Below are 13,698 nucleotides of genomic sequence, written 5' to 3'. Positions count from 1 at the left end.
GGTCAGGATCTGGGGTGGGATCGGACTCGGAGCCCCCTTCTGGTAAGGTTCGGAGCGCTAGGGCCCCAGACCGGCTGCTCCTGCGTCCTCTTGCTCGCCTCTTCTTCCCGCTCTCCCCGGCGATCCTCTGAACCCGGCTGTCTCCTTCTCCCTTCCCTTTCTCTTCGGTGCCTCGCCTTCCTAAATGCCCAAAGCCTCGCGGGGCGGGGCACGCAGGGTGGGGGGCGCGAGCTACCCCTGCCCCGATTCCGCCCCCTGCCGGCGGCTCACCCTGTGTGTGCACATGACGCAATTCTGTGCAACTGGAAACTGCAGTGGATGCTTCCGTGGCCCCCAGCAGGGGTCCCCGGGCGGCGCACACCGAGAAAGAGAGGCGGAGGGGCAGGCCCAGGCGCCGAGCTGCAGGCGAGGGGTCGCCGCCGAGACCCTCCGGCCGTGTCAGGCTCTCCGCCCGCCCTGCGCCCTCAGCCGACACACCTCTCCTGCCGGGCCCCGCTCCCTCCCTCGCCCGGCCCGCGGGTCCTCCCCCTGCACCTCCCCGGCGCCCTCCTCCTCCGGCCCCCTCCCGCGTCCTTCCTTCCCCCCCACCCCCCCGCCCCGCCGCCCAGGCCCGGGGCCTCCGGTAGGCCGGGCTGCGCCAATCCCGGCCGCGGCCCGCCCCCTGACGCCGAGCTGGGCCCGGCGAGGCCCCGCCCGCTGACGTCCGGATTTGCATGAGTTCTTGTGCAGCCGCGGCCCGGGCTCAGTTGTCTGAGCGAGCGCGAGCCGGGAGTCGGGCGGGCGCGGGCAGCGGCGGGCGGCCGGGCTGTGCTGGGAGAGCGGCGGCGGCGGCGGCGGCGGCGCGGGCGGCGCGGGCGGCGCGGGCGACAGGGGCGCCTCGGCCCGGGCGGCGGCGGGGCGCCGGCAGGAGCCAGCAGCGTCTGCAGCCGCGCCGGCCGCCCGCGCCCCGGCGCGCTCCGGCTCGGCCATGGAGCTGCCAGCTGTTGGCGAGCACGTCTTCGCGGTGGAGAGCATCGAGAAGAAGCGGATCCGCAAGGTAGGGCGGCGCGGGGGCGGCGGCGAGGCGGCCGGAGCAGCCCGCGAGGAGGCGGGGAGGGGGTGGGGAGGCTGCGGGCCGGAGCCGGGGATCCCGCGGAAGCTGATGGAGTGCTGTCTCTTCCCCCCCTCAGGGCAGAGTGGAGTATCTGGTGAAATGGAGAGGCTGGTCCCCCAAGTAAGTAGCGGCGGAGGGGCGGGGGCGCCGGGTGCCGAGGCGCGGGGCTCCCGGGCTCCGGACCGCCGAGCTGGTGGGGTGGTGGGGGGAGCGGACGGGAGGCGGGGTGGAGGTGGGGTGGAGGGAGGAGGGGGTGGGGAAGTCGGTGGCAGGCACTGGGGAAGCCGAGCCGCCGAGCCCGAGCCCGGCGCCCTGTGTTGTGCTCCGCTCTCCGGGAAATGCCATCACTAATTTATGCACTAAAAGGAGCCGGAGGAGCTCGAGAGACGCGGGGCCGAGCCGGGGAGGCCGGCGGAGGGAGGGAGGGCGCAGGCACTGACTGATGTGCAGCAGAAAATGGCTCCTTTCCCCTTTCCCTCCACCGAACGGCTCCATATTGCAAAACCAAAAAAAAAAAAAAATTAAAAAGCGACGAAAATGCAATTGTGTGCCTCTTCCCTCCTAGTGGTGCGGGGAGAGGAAGAAAAAAGACAGAAAATGTTGGGAACTGTCACTGCGACGCTTTTGGTGGGGAATTTTTTTTTTTTAATTTGAAATGCGAAGGCACCGGATGGAGACAGACGCGCACGCACACACACACACACGCACACACACGCACACACACAGGCATATTTTTATATTGCCGAGTATTTGGGGGTGCTTGCCCGTGACACCGGGCTCCAGAGCTGAGAGGGGGCGTGCGGGGGGGCCCCCGCTTGGCTGACGGTGATCGGATTAGGGGTCAAATGGAGAACAGCTGAAGCCCTCGCGGAGACTCGGGGCTGGGGAGAGGAGGGGGACTGCGACTTTGCCTTTCCGCGGCTTTGCACGCAGGGTTCCTGGTGAGCAAAGTGGCTTTGGAACATGTCGCAGTAACATGCTTAAAATTCTTGACAACTGCAAAATAAACTGCTAGTTTCATTTTCCTTACCCCTCCCCTTTCTTCCTGCCCTTGTGTGTTTATTTTGACTTGGGGGGGGGGTGTCGGGGACCGTGTCAGGCCTGCAGAAATCTCCCCTCCACCCCCCACATCCACAGCTAAATAGCTTTCGGTTCATGAAGACAGAGCAGGGCCTTATGTCATTCCCCACCTGGAGGCCGCAAAGCTGGCTCGGTTTTTTTTACGCCGTGTCCCCTCCCTTTTCCCTTGCAAGATATAACACGTGGGAACCCGAGGAGAACATCCTGGATCCCCGGCTGCTGATCGCCTTCCAGAACAGGTGAGCGTCCCCCAGCAGCCGCCGCCCGCAGCCGTGACCGTATATGGGAATGGGAGAGGGGGCCACGCAGCAGTAGGAAAGAGGGAAAGGGCCTGGAGGGGGCCGGCGGGAGCCCCCTCCCCCGACGGGCCTGCACAGGCACGGCTGCGGCCTCGGCTTCTCTTAACCAACGTCCTTGGCTGTTGCGGCAGCCGGGGGCGGGCGGGGGGGGGGGGGGGCGGGGCGGGACCGGAGGAGGCGAGGCTGGTGTTTTGGGGGGAACTGCGAGGAGGGTGCGTTCGGGTGGCCCTGCCGCTGCCCAGAGACCTCGAGGCTGCTTCTGGCCCCCCGCGGGCCCCCCTCTCAACGCACCCCCGGAGCCTAGGTGCTGCTTTGCTGTAGCCGCTGGGCGCATGGCACCAGCACCTCTCGGGGCAACTCCAAGGGAGCTGGCCTTGTGAAACCGCCGGACGTCAGGGAACTGCACTTAACCTGTTGGGGACTGGAGAAAAATTGACAAGGCCTTGACCACCCCGCTCCCGACCTTCGACCCCCCGGGGAGCTTGGGATCAGTAGGGGGTAGAGCCTGTCTGGTGCTGGGTGCCCTTCACACCCCCCACTGGGTTCCTCGGTGGGTGTCGCCCCCGTCCTTGGGGCAGGGGGAGCTTGGCCCAAAGGGTGTGGGAGGGGAGCTGCCTGGTGGTGGAGGGGCTCATCGTGCGCACAGATGTTTGTCACGCTGCAGCTGCTGCAGCTGGATCCACGGCCGGTGGCTGTGGTTCTCTGTTTCGGGGAGGACAGAAGGGGGGGAGGGCGGGCGAGGAGGGGAGGCATGGCCGGAGTCCGAGGAGCTCGGCCACCCCGCTGCCTTCCATCCCCCCGCCCCCTTTTATTTTGCATTATTTCCTGCGCCGCATTTGGCGCTAAAACTGTAAACTCTAGACTCTCCGAGCGAGCGACCGGCGGGGAAGTTGCTCTCCCGCGACGCAGGGGGGCGCCGAGAAGGGTTCCTGCCCCGGTTCCACCTGGGAGTTCACCACCCTGTAACCGTGTCAGCGGCTGATGCCATGTTGCATAATGGGTCCCCGAAGAATTAAAACGCAGGCTGTTGCAATGCCACGCAACTTTGGAGTCAGGCCCCGGCCCGGGCCCCTAGGCGTGACGGAACTCCCCTGGGTTCGCCCACGGTCAGGGGGGTGCCTGGGGTCGCTGGAGAGCGAGTTCCTGGCCGGGGAACGGGTTGCAACGTTTGCAAACGCAGGAGGGGCGCCCCCTTCTCCCATGGAAGGCTGGGCCGTGCTGGGACGATCTGACCCCCAGGCTCGGGTCACCCTCCGCCAGGCGGCCCGCGGAAGCCCGGCAGCTGTGGTGACCGGCGCTACCTCTGGTGTCTTTATTAATAATTGGAAATCGAGGCGGCCGGGAGCCCAGCTCGGCGAGGAGGCGGTGCTTGTGGGCACCGCCCCGCCTCGCTCCGCCCAGCCGCCCCGCCCAGGCGGACCCAGAGCCGGTTCACCAGGTGGTTGCGAACCTGGCCAGGCCGTGGCCTCTGCGGCCGGCCCCCGCCCCCAGCCCCTAATTGGCTCATTTGCCGCCGTGTAAACAAGGGCGCAGCCCCTCCCCCTGTTTAGTGCCTGGCCTTTAAAAAAACGAGTCCTCCCTTCTGCCGGCGGCACTCGTTATCTGAATCTTAATGAGGTCATTAGCATCCCGTGCCTCTGACGGGGAGGGACGTGTTCGGCGCACACCTCGTTGGGGCTTGTTTGCATGCCCTGGACCCCCGCGCCCACCTCACTTTGCGCAGGGCCGCGGGCCCAAGGCAGTGGGCGCCCGTGCCATCAACCTAGCGCCCAGCTGCCGCCTCACCGGCCTAGAGGCAAGGCTGCGGGAGGCGCCAGCTCAGGTGCGGATTTCAGAGATGGGGAACCCCTTCGCGGAGGACCCCTTGGGCAGAGGAGGGTCGGTGAGAGCACAGAGCGGGGCTCTGGGACCGGACCGAGGCGTCCAGCTGGCGGCACCGGCGACCTTCTGCCCTGAGCCCTTGATCCCTCTGGGTCTTTCTGGCCTGGCTGTTCGCGGAAGGGGGGTGGGGGGCAGGCGTCACTGCAGGTTGGATCGTAGCAGGAGGGGACGTGACCCTGAGGCTAACAGCGCTGCTCTCTGTTCCCTCTTCCCCCCCCCCCCCCCCCGCCCCCAGGGAACGGCAGGAACAGCTGATGGGATATCGGAAGAGAGGGCCGAAGCCCAAGCCGCTGGTGGTGCAGGTGAATATACTTGCTGGGCCCGGGGCCTGTCCACTAGTCTTTCCCTTGCCATTGTCACCTGATCTGCCTCCAGGCCCAGAGGGCAGGGAGAGTTTCTGCAGAGCACCCAATTCCACTTCCTTTCCACTTGACCTCCAACACGCTGGCCCTATAACGCAGCTGCTGACCCGCTTGGGGCTGGGACACTCCTGAGGCTCGAGGCATGCTCTGGGGCCGGCCCTATTCCTCTTCTCACCTCCCCTCGCATCCCTGCCTCCTTCCCCCAGGTACCTACCTTTGCCCGTCGCTCCAACGTGCTGACCGGACTCCAGGACTCCTCTGCAGACAACCGCTCTAAGCTGGAGCTGGGTGCTCAGGGCAAGGGCCAGGGCCACCAGTACGAGCTCAACAGCAAGAAGCACCACCAGTACCAGCCGCACAGCAAGGAGCGAGCCGGCAAACCCCCACCGCCAGGCAAGAGCGGCAAGTACTACTACCAGCTCAACAGCAAGAAGCACCACCCCTACCAGCCCGACCCCAAGATGTACGACTTGCAGTACCAGGGCGGCCACAAGGAGGCGCCCAGCCCCACTTGCCCGGACCTGGGCGCCAAGAGCCACCCGCCTGACAAGTGGGCCCACGGCGCGGGGGCCAAGGGCTACCTGGGAGCTGTGAAGCCCCTGGCCGGTGCGGCCGGGGCTCCAGGCAAGGGCTCCGAGAAGGGCCCTCCCAATGGGATGACGCCGGCCCCCAAAGAGGCGGTGACGGGCAACGGGATTGGGGGCAAGATGAAGATCGTCAAGAACAAGAACAAGAATGGGCGCATCGTGATCGTCATGAGCAAATACATGGAGAACGGCATGCAGGCGGTGAAGATCAAGTCCGGCGAGGCGGCCGAGGGCGAGGCGCGCTCCCCCAGCCACAAGAAGCGGGCCGCCGAGGAGCGCCACCCCCCGGCCGACAGGACTTTCAAAAAGGCAGCAGGGGCCGAGGAGAAGAAGGCGGAGGCGCCGTCCAAGAGGAGGGAGGAGGAGGCGCCGGGGGCCGGCGACCCGCAGCCCCAGGACGCCGGCTCCCGCAAGCTGTCCCCGACCAAGGAGGCCTTTGGCGAGCAGCCCCTGCAGCTCACCACCAAGCCCGACCTGCTGGCCTGGGACCCGGCCCGGAGCTCCCATCCGCCCTCCCACCATCACCACCACCACCACCACCATCACCACCACCACCACTCGGTCGGCCTAAATCTCTCCCACGCGCGCAAGCGCTGCCTCTCCGAGACCCACGGCGAGCGCGAGCCCTGCAAAAAGCGCCTAACGGCGCGCAGCATCAGCACCCCCACCTGCCTGGGGGGTAGCCCGGCCGCCGAGCACCCCACCGACGTGCCCCCCACCGCCACCCTCCCCCAGCCCGAGGTCATCCTGCTGGACTCGGATCTGGACGAGCCGATAGACTTGCGCTGCGTCAAGACGCGCGGCGAAGCCGGGGAGCCCCCAAGCGCCCTCCAAGTGAAGCCCGAGGCGCCCGCTACGGTGGCGGCCGTGGCAGCCGCGCCGGTGACGGCAGCCGAGAAGCCTCCGGCCGAGGCCCAGGACGAGCCCGAGGAGCCGCTGAGCGAGTTCAAGCCCTTCTTTGGGAATATAATTATCACCGACGTCACCGCGAACTGCCTCACCGTCACGTTCAAGGAGTACGTGACGGTGTAGCCGGAGGGCTTCGGAAGGGGAAGCGTCGTCCCCGCGGGTGGCTTAGCACCTGGTGCCTACGGGCGGACTCCTCCTCTCTCGCCAGCTGCGGGAGATCCGGGCCTGCCCTGGTGCGTGGACGCCCGGGAGCCGCAGTATCCGCAGTATCCGCGTCCCTCTGCGCCCCGCTGTCGGCTCCTGGCTGGGGCCTGGCTGGGGCACTGGCTGGGGCACTGGCTCCTGCCACGCGGTGCCTGCGGTCGCCCCCGACCTGCCCCATCCCCGCGCTGGACCTCCCCTCCCTCGTGGACCTCCGGGACTGACAGGGCAGCCACAGCGCCTGGGTCTCAGAGTTATAGTATTATATTTTAACCGTGCTAACTTGTCAAGTGCAGACTTTACTCCCGTTTGTAAGTGGTGTTATTATTGAAATGTATTGTTTGAGCTCAAAAGGCCCGACCACCCCCTTCGGGCTGATATATATATATTTATTTGTAGGTATTTATATATTGAAATATAAAAACCTAGATTTATGGAGTTTCCTCTAGATCATGTTATATTCTATATCAGACAAACTATTTTCTGTTGACCTTTCTTCCTGTTCATTCAGTATTTCGGTTGATTTCATTTCCTCCCCTTCCTGGAACTGCAATACCAGTAATGTTGGTATATATTTTTTGATACTGTACACATGGATGTGTTGTTTCTATGTGCAAAAAAAAAAAAAAAAAGTTTGTTTAAAGGCTAAACGAGCTCTCTAGAAACTGCTGCTACTAGAAATGTCTAAACTATAAGCTTCCAATTATTACCTGCTTGAATGTAAATATTAAATGGAGATGTTGAAGGTGCATTTTCGCTGTTTGAGATCAGCGCAGACGGAGCGTTGGAGGTTCAGGAGGCGGCTGGGCCCCTCTCCCCGCCCCCCTTACACCTTAGGTCTCGGGGAGGAAACCTCCTCGCGTCCTGCGCTAAACCTTTTGCAAAGGCGAAGCGGACCGGTTGCACGGGCAGAGGCGCCCGCGCCCAGGGAGTGACCCTGCTCCCCGGAAGTCGAGAGGCGCTCCCACGGAGAGGGGAATTCCTGCGGGGGGAGGGGGCGTCAGCGTCGCCCCCGCCCCCAGGGCTTTCGGGCCGGCGGGGCCCTGGGCGCTGGCGACCCGGGGATCCGCGTGGTGGGGGAGGGGTGCAGGGGTGAACGAGCGGCGCGGAGGAGTGGGTGGGGCTAGCCCCCCTTACCCCGCAGCCGCGCGCGCAGCACCCGCCCGGCACCTGCTGATCTTTGCCCCCCACCCACCCGGTGCGCCACACACCCAGGCGCTGGCTCCGGTGGGGCAGGGGTGTTCTTAATAATCCCTGCCCAGTAAGGCAGGTTCGGCGGGGAGGGGACCCTCCCACCCTCTCTAGCGTCGCTTGCTGGCATCGCTGGCCCCGCCCCACCGAGGAAGCCGCCGAGGCTCTTTCTCTGCCAGCCTCTCTCCCCGGAAACCACCAGGCCAGAGGCTCCGACTGGAGGCGCAGCGAGCGCGGCCAGGGCAGGGGCGGGGGGCTTCCTGCGTGGTGGATGGGGAGGAGGAGGGGGAGGAGGCCTGGTGAGCAAGGCCGGCTCACCCCGGTTTCCTCAGGGAGCGAGGGAAATGCGGAACCCCGTCTCACCGGTCCTGCTTTGGGTGGCGAGGCTGGGGCCCTTGGTGTCGCGGGGCAGGAAGGGGTTAAGGGCCCAGAGGGGCCGAGGGGAGTGGGCCGAGCACCAGGTCGTCGTCCCCCCCGGCCGGGAAGCCGCGACCGGGGAGGCAGCCGCCGTGGCCAGCTTTCTGCAGACGCAGCGATCCTCCTCCTGGCCGGGCGGCCGAGCAGGGCCAGGGGCCGCGGGACTGGGGCCCTGGTGGGCGCCGGGCTGCTCCTGGCCTCCAAAGCCCCTTGCCTGCCCGCCTGGGACTGAGGGCCCAGAGCCTGTGCAGGGCGCCAGGGCGGAAGAGGTCAACGTGGTTCAGAATGGGGAGGGGGCGGTGGCGAGAGCGCGCAGCGCTGGGAAGGCCAGGGGAAGAGATAGAGGGCCAGGAGGGCGGGAGGCCTGAATGCGGACAGTGTGGCCAGTGTTGGCTGCAGGCCACCAGCGGCTGGGGGTGGGGGAGGGGAGGGGGGAGGGGAGAGAGGGAAGGGAAGTTCTAAAAAAAAAAAAAAAACCGTTGGGAGTTTCTAGCCCTGGCTTTTGTGAATTGTCCCTCCCACTACCCCCATCACCCCAGCCCCCTTTAGAGTGAGTTAAACACTCCCCCCTCCCCCCTCCATGTAATGAATGCCCTTTGCCACCCTGGGAGTGGAGGGAGGGGTGATCTTGACTGCTCCTGGCAAACTGCCTGCTCAGCACTAGAATTGGGCCTGTCGTTCACTGGCTGGGACACAAAGGCACATGCCAGGCAGGGATTTGGTCTCCCTGTTTTTCTGGTAGAGGAAAACTAAAAACTCAGGAGTGGGAAGGGGAGCCCTTGTTCAGGTCTGCACAGTTGGTGACTTGGGAGTGAGCCTTAGCCCCTGCGGGTGCCCCTCCTACCCAGTGGGTGGCCTCTGCCAGGCTGAGCCTGGGGGGGAGGGGAGAGGGAGAATGGCACTGTTGGCAGTGAGGAAGAAAAAATTTCAAGGGAAGGTGTGGGCTGCAGGTGGCCTGAAGCCTTGGAACCCGGTGGCAGAACTTCTGGGATAGGTCCTTGAGGAGGGCCATCCTAGGTGAGCCTGGAGCCTGAGGTCGGAGGGCTGACAGGGGCTGACAGTGGGACAGAGGCAGATGGGTAGGTCAGGAGGAGCTGCAGGGATGCCCGACCTGGTGCGAGACCCAAGAGAGTCCAGCACCCATTCTGACCCCAGGACCCTGTCATGTGCTGAGCTCCCTCTGACATACGAGCACCACCTGAGCATCTTGTTCCGTTCAGACCCCAGAGGGTTTGAAGTTCCTTGGAGGATGAGAGTCTGAGGTTCTGAGGGCAGAACAGCTTGTCCAGGGTGGAAGGCCACTGCTTGGCTCTGTACTGATTCTAGAGCCAAGCTGTCTGCTCCACCAGCCTGCAGAGAGGTACTCCACGGCGACTTGAGCTCCGGACCTCTGGGACACACATGTGTCCAAGGTTGGGAACACTCAAAGAGGGTCAGGAGCCCTGGCATGGGGACAAGAGAGGAGAATCCAGTAGCCCCAGTTCCTCTGGGTGTGGACTGATTCTTCCTAACTGGAGGCCTCAATGTCTGTCGGTGCCCAACCCTTCACAAGCAAAGGGTCCTACAACCTCTCTTTGAACCCAAGTTCAGGAGAGAGAAAGCAAGCAGGAAGCTGGGGCCTTAACCCTACATACTAGGAGACCCATGCTTCATTGTATTTTCTCCAAATGAACCTTTCTGAGGGGGCTGAGCCTTGAGCATAGAGAGCTGGAGCTGACCCACCACAGAGTCAGGGGCTCTCTTGTATCCATTCACCCCTGGGAAGCTGGTCCCTCCCTCACCAGCCAGGGCCCAGACTCTAGCTCTGCCCTCCCTGTAACTTGTAGTCACCCCAACTCATCGTCAGGAGGTCAGCCTTGGATCCCACTGGGGTGCTCTGGAGCTAGGGTTGCTAGACTGAGCACAGAAAAAACTAGGATGCCTAGCTGATTTTGAATTTCATGTGGACAATGTGTACTTTTTTAGTATGTCTCATGAAATATGTGAGATATACTAGTACTAAAAAAAATGCATTGTTTATGCAAATTCGTATTTCACTGGACATCCTGGGCTTTATCTGGAAACCCTATTTGGGCTCTGACTAGCCAACATGGTCAGTCCCTGTCCACAGGGAAGTTTCAGGCCCACAGGAGAGAGAAGATGCTGAGAGCTGAGCATCATGGGTCCTGGGAGCACCATTGTCATAATGACACCGAGTATGTTGGCGGGACACCGGTGCTTGCCACATGTCTTGACCGAAGGTGGGGGGGAGGCACGCATGTGCCAAACTGGACAAAGGAATGAGGGAAAGCTTGAACTGGTCCACCCTGGGCTCCGGGGTGGAGGGTCTTCCTCACTCCTGCCCACCCCAAACAACAAACTTCTAGAACACACAAGGAGGGCGGAACTGATCTAGTTGAAGAACCCACTCCCCTCATCAAGAACCCCGCCCTTCCCACATCTCAGCTTCCTTGTCCCCTTCAGAGATGTGCTCTGAAGATCAACTGGGTCAGGAGAGAGCCTTGAGCGTTTCTGGAAAACCCCCGAAGTAAACATATAGGTTATTTCTTCACCAGGGAACATTAAACATGCCTTGTCAGATCCAAATGCCTTCCAACGACTCTGGCCTGGAGCTTCAGCTTGACGGAGGGACAGACACCCAGTGATATTTACCTGGAAACTGACTGCCAACCCTCCCTCCCTCCCTCCCTCCTTCCCTCTCCCTGTAACCCAGTGGGCACCGCCAGGCCTCGGCATGCTGCCCTCACTACCTGCTTGCTGGATCACCCGTTGACCTGGGACCTCATCCTCAGCCCCTTCAGTTTTATCCTGGGTCACCGGGAATGACACTGGGACATGAGGGAGTTGGGACCAGCCCCCATGAGCCAGACCTGCCCTTGTACAGAACCACATCCCCATGCATTCTGAAAACAAGTCTCCGTCTATGGTTCCCTGTTACGTTTGCCACTGCTGTGAGAAGGTAAGAGCTCTGAAGAGGAAAAAGTTATTCCTGGACATAGTATCCGTTTCCTGTGGCCGTAGTTCAAAAATCACTGTCGTCCGCCCCCCACACACCCCCCATGCCCTTCTGCACCTCCCTCTTCCCTCTGTGGTTACTGATAACAGCTGACATTGAGTGCTTATGATGAGCAGGGACCTTTAGAGGGATGGTCTCCTTCAGTGCTCACACATCTTCTCGAGGTGGGCACTATCACTGTAGAAGGCGTAGAGGCTTGAGTAAGCTGTCAGGTGCAACATCCGGGGACTTGGAGATAGACTTACCTGTCTCCAGGGGTCATCCTCCCACCTTCCAGGGCGCTGTGGGTCCTTCAGAGGACCGGCTCAAGCCCCATCCCTCCCTGAGGTTGTTCTAGATTATTCCAGCCTTTACCAAGGCTGGCTGTGCCCTGAACACGAGCAGTATTTACTGCCTCCCCCCAGACCACTGTCAATCAATTTCATGCTGCAACATACACAGACGTAGGGGCGTCCTCCATTCTCCAAGTAGACACAGCCTTGAGCACCTCGGGAGGCGAGGGGCATGTCTTGGGTGTGTTATGCAGTCCCAAAGCTTGTGCACAGTTCTTAGATAAATACCTCGGAATCCGATGTCTTGTGTGTACGAGTACGGAGTCGTGTGCGTGTGCATGTACGTGTGTTTATGTGAAATTGGACAGTGAAGCGTATTCCCACGCTGCAGGTCACGAACAAGGTCCAGGGACCAAGGAAAGGCCCCGAGCTGTCCCCGGGGGCCTCTGTGCTCTGGCTGCAGAGCAGAGGCGGGGGACTCAGGCAGTTCCCTCTCTCCCCACCTCAGCAAGGGCAGACACGCGCATACGCTCTGCGGCTCCAGGGCCTGCCACGCCCTCCTCCCTCACGGGATCCATTTGTGAGAGTTTCAGGAGGCTCTCGGTAATCATGCGGTAATTGAATTTAGGGAAACAGACCCTAAGGATAATCCTGGAGTCAGTTCCAGGAAGAATCGTGGTTTAATTTCTGTACTTGGCTGGTGGTACACGTTATGCGGGTCCTGACAGTGCAGCACCTGCCTCATCATTATGTATTTCCTTGTGACATGCGGTTGGGGACGGTAAAGAGAGAGAGAGAGGCTTGTCGATCCCGACACCCATACGCACACTGCGTAACCACGAGCAGAAGACGTGGCACTGGCCCCTCAGTTGTTTGCATATATGGTCTTCATGTGGGCTCTGTGGATAGGGTCTCACACACGGTAAGGACTCACCGAACGTCACTGGTGATCGCTGTTTCTCTTAACCAATTCTCCGCAAGTTCTCAAACCTAGGTAGGGGCAGACAGTCGGCCTTACCCAAGGATGTCCAGGGTGCATGTGCATTCGTGTGGCGGGGGGGGGCATCAGGGCTCGAGGAGGGTCACAGCAACGCAGCCTGGACTGGTAGGAATGCCTCTGCTTTCCTGCCTGAGTGAAGGATCCTTTCAAATGCACACCCTGGAGTTTAATATTGCCAACGACTGGCCCTACTCCTTTCAACCTGCGCCAGGTGTAATGTAAACCTCCCTGGATTTCCTCCCTTTCCTGTTTCATCTGAGAAATTCTTCACTAATTCCACGGTATCTGGTTTCTCATTGTTTCTCTCGGCTTCAGACAGCCCCTTGGGGTGGGCTCTGGAAAGGTGTGCTTAACGCTCCCAGCAGTCCAAAATGTCACGGGCTCTGCCCTCACCACCGCCTCCGCCCTCCAAAACCTCTTAAAAGGGGCTGCTCGGGGCTGTCAGGACACCATAAGCCGTAAGGCCCCGGGAAAGGAGCAAATGCCCATCCCCAAATCCAAAAATGGTGTTGGGTGGTCACTTCCCTTCTGCAGGGCGGTATGCAGACTGAGAACAGGACAATCATGTTAAGCTCTTTCCTGATATAATGCTGAGATGGTATGACTACAGCAGAATAATGGTATGTCACCCATTCTTTGTGGAGGTAGCGCTGTTTAGGGTTGAGGACAAGGAATAATCCAATGCCGGTGGAGGAGGCCTGGGCCATTCCAGATGCAAGCAGGGGACCATCTATTTTCCTCTGACTCTCGAGGAGGTGGGGTTACAAAACCATGTGGATGTTGGGGGGTGGGGAGAGAAGAGCCTGGCGAGCAAAATCCCTCCTATGAGCAGCGGAAGCGAGCATCCTTATAGCCATTTCCTGCTTTGTTTTTCGTGCTCCCCGACTCGCCTGCTGGAGCTGAGCCGGGGAAGGAAGCACCAGGCAGGGCCAGGGAGATGCACGGCTGGCCAGGCTCCTCTCAGCCTTCCCTGTGTCTTCTCCCCGTCTCCTCTCCAGGCACTGAAAATTATTTATGTTTGCAAATTGCTTTTGACTCACATGAGTTATTCCTCTTGCCTGCCAACAGGTCTGCGGATGGGAGAGTTCTCGAACCGGCGAGCTGAAAAATCAGGGCGACGGCGGAAGGAGCACTGATGTGAGGTCAGGAGTCCTGGGATCTGGTCCCAGCTCCACCACGGCTGGGCCCGCACCTCCCCTGCCCGGGCCTCCAGTGCCTCATCTGTAAATGAGAGGGTGAGTGTGAGCTCTCCGGACCCCAGTGGCTCTGGGCTCTGACGTCCCCTGGGCCTATAACCCCCCAAAGAGACACAGATGAGGTTGGCACTTGCGCCTGGTGATCCTGCTGCTGGGCGCTGGAGGGTGGAGAGGTGGCTACCCAGCCCTGGCCT

General features: G+C 61.7%; 2 protein-coding genes across 9 annotated transcripts in view; both read left to right on the top strand.

Moving 5' to 3' along the window:
- Positions 1–841: 841 nt before the first annotated feature.
- CBX4 (chromobox 4) lies at positions 842–7,163 on the top strand. 2 transcript variants are annotated; one of them, XM_045888328.3, is made up of 5 exons: positions 842–1,036; positions 1,170–1,213; positions 2,347–2,412; positions 4,589–4,655; positions 4,922–7,163. In XM_045888328.3, the coding sequence occupies exons 1-5, from the start codon at positions 968–970 to the stop codon at positions 6,332–6,334; spliced, it is 1,659 nt and encodes a 552-aa protein (XP_045744284.1). In that variant the 5' UTR covers positions 842–967; the 3' UTR covers positions 6,335–7,163. The 2 variants fall into 2 exon arrangements, with proteins under 2 accessions (XP_045744284.1, XP_064439536.1); XM_064583466.1 differs by lacking the exon at positions 2,347–2,412.
- Positions 7,164–8,539: 1,376 nt separating this feature from the next.
- CBX8 (chromobox 8) overlaps positions 8,540–13,698 on the top strand; it is a 34,607-nt gene continuing 29,448 nt past the window's right edge. For 5 of the 7 annotated variants that reach the window (XM_064583470.1, XM_064583469.1, XM_064583471.1 and 2 more), the window contains exons 1-2: positions 8,540–10,979; positions 13,377–13,543. The gene's annotated coding sequence lies outside the window, so the exon portion shown is untranslated. The remainder of the gene's footprint in view (positions 10,980–13,376; positions 13,544–13,698) is intronic. The other 2 variants (XM_064583472.1, XM_064583474.1) reach the window with 2 other exon arrangements.

This window comes from Mirounga angustirostris, unplaced genomic scaffold (genome assembly GCF_029215605.1).
Source record: "Mirounga angustirostris isolate CCGP_5_RB_7025 unplaced genomic scaffold, mMirAng1.0.hap1 SCAF_17, whole genome shotgun sequence".
NCBI classification, from domain to species: domain Eukaryota; kingdom Metazoa; phylum Chordata; class Mammalia; order Carnivora; family Phocidae; genus Mirounga; species Mirounga angustirostris.
Note: the sequence above shows the minus strand (reverse complement) of the source record. Positions and strands in the feature narration are given on the sequence as shown.

What these genes read in the sequence shown, in the direction of transcription:
- CBX4 (XM_045888328.3), top strand. Translation starts at nt 968, where the DNA reads ATGGAGCTGCCAGCTGTTGGCGAGCACGTCTTCGCGGTGGAGAGCATC. An exon ending in CTGATCGCCTTCCAGAACAG is followed by an intron (nt 2,413 to 4,588) that starts GTGAGCGTCCCC and finishes CCCCGCCCCCAG; the next exon opens with GGAACGGCAGGAACAGCTGA. An exon ending in CCAAGCCGCTGGTGGTGCAG is followed by an intron (nt 4,656 to 4,921) that starts GTGAATATACTT and finishes TCCTTCCCCCAG; the next exon opens with GTACCTACCTTTGCCCGTCG.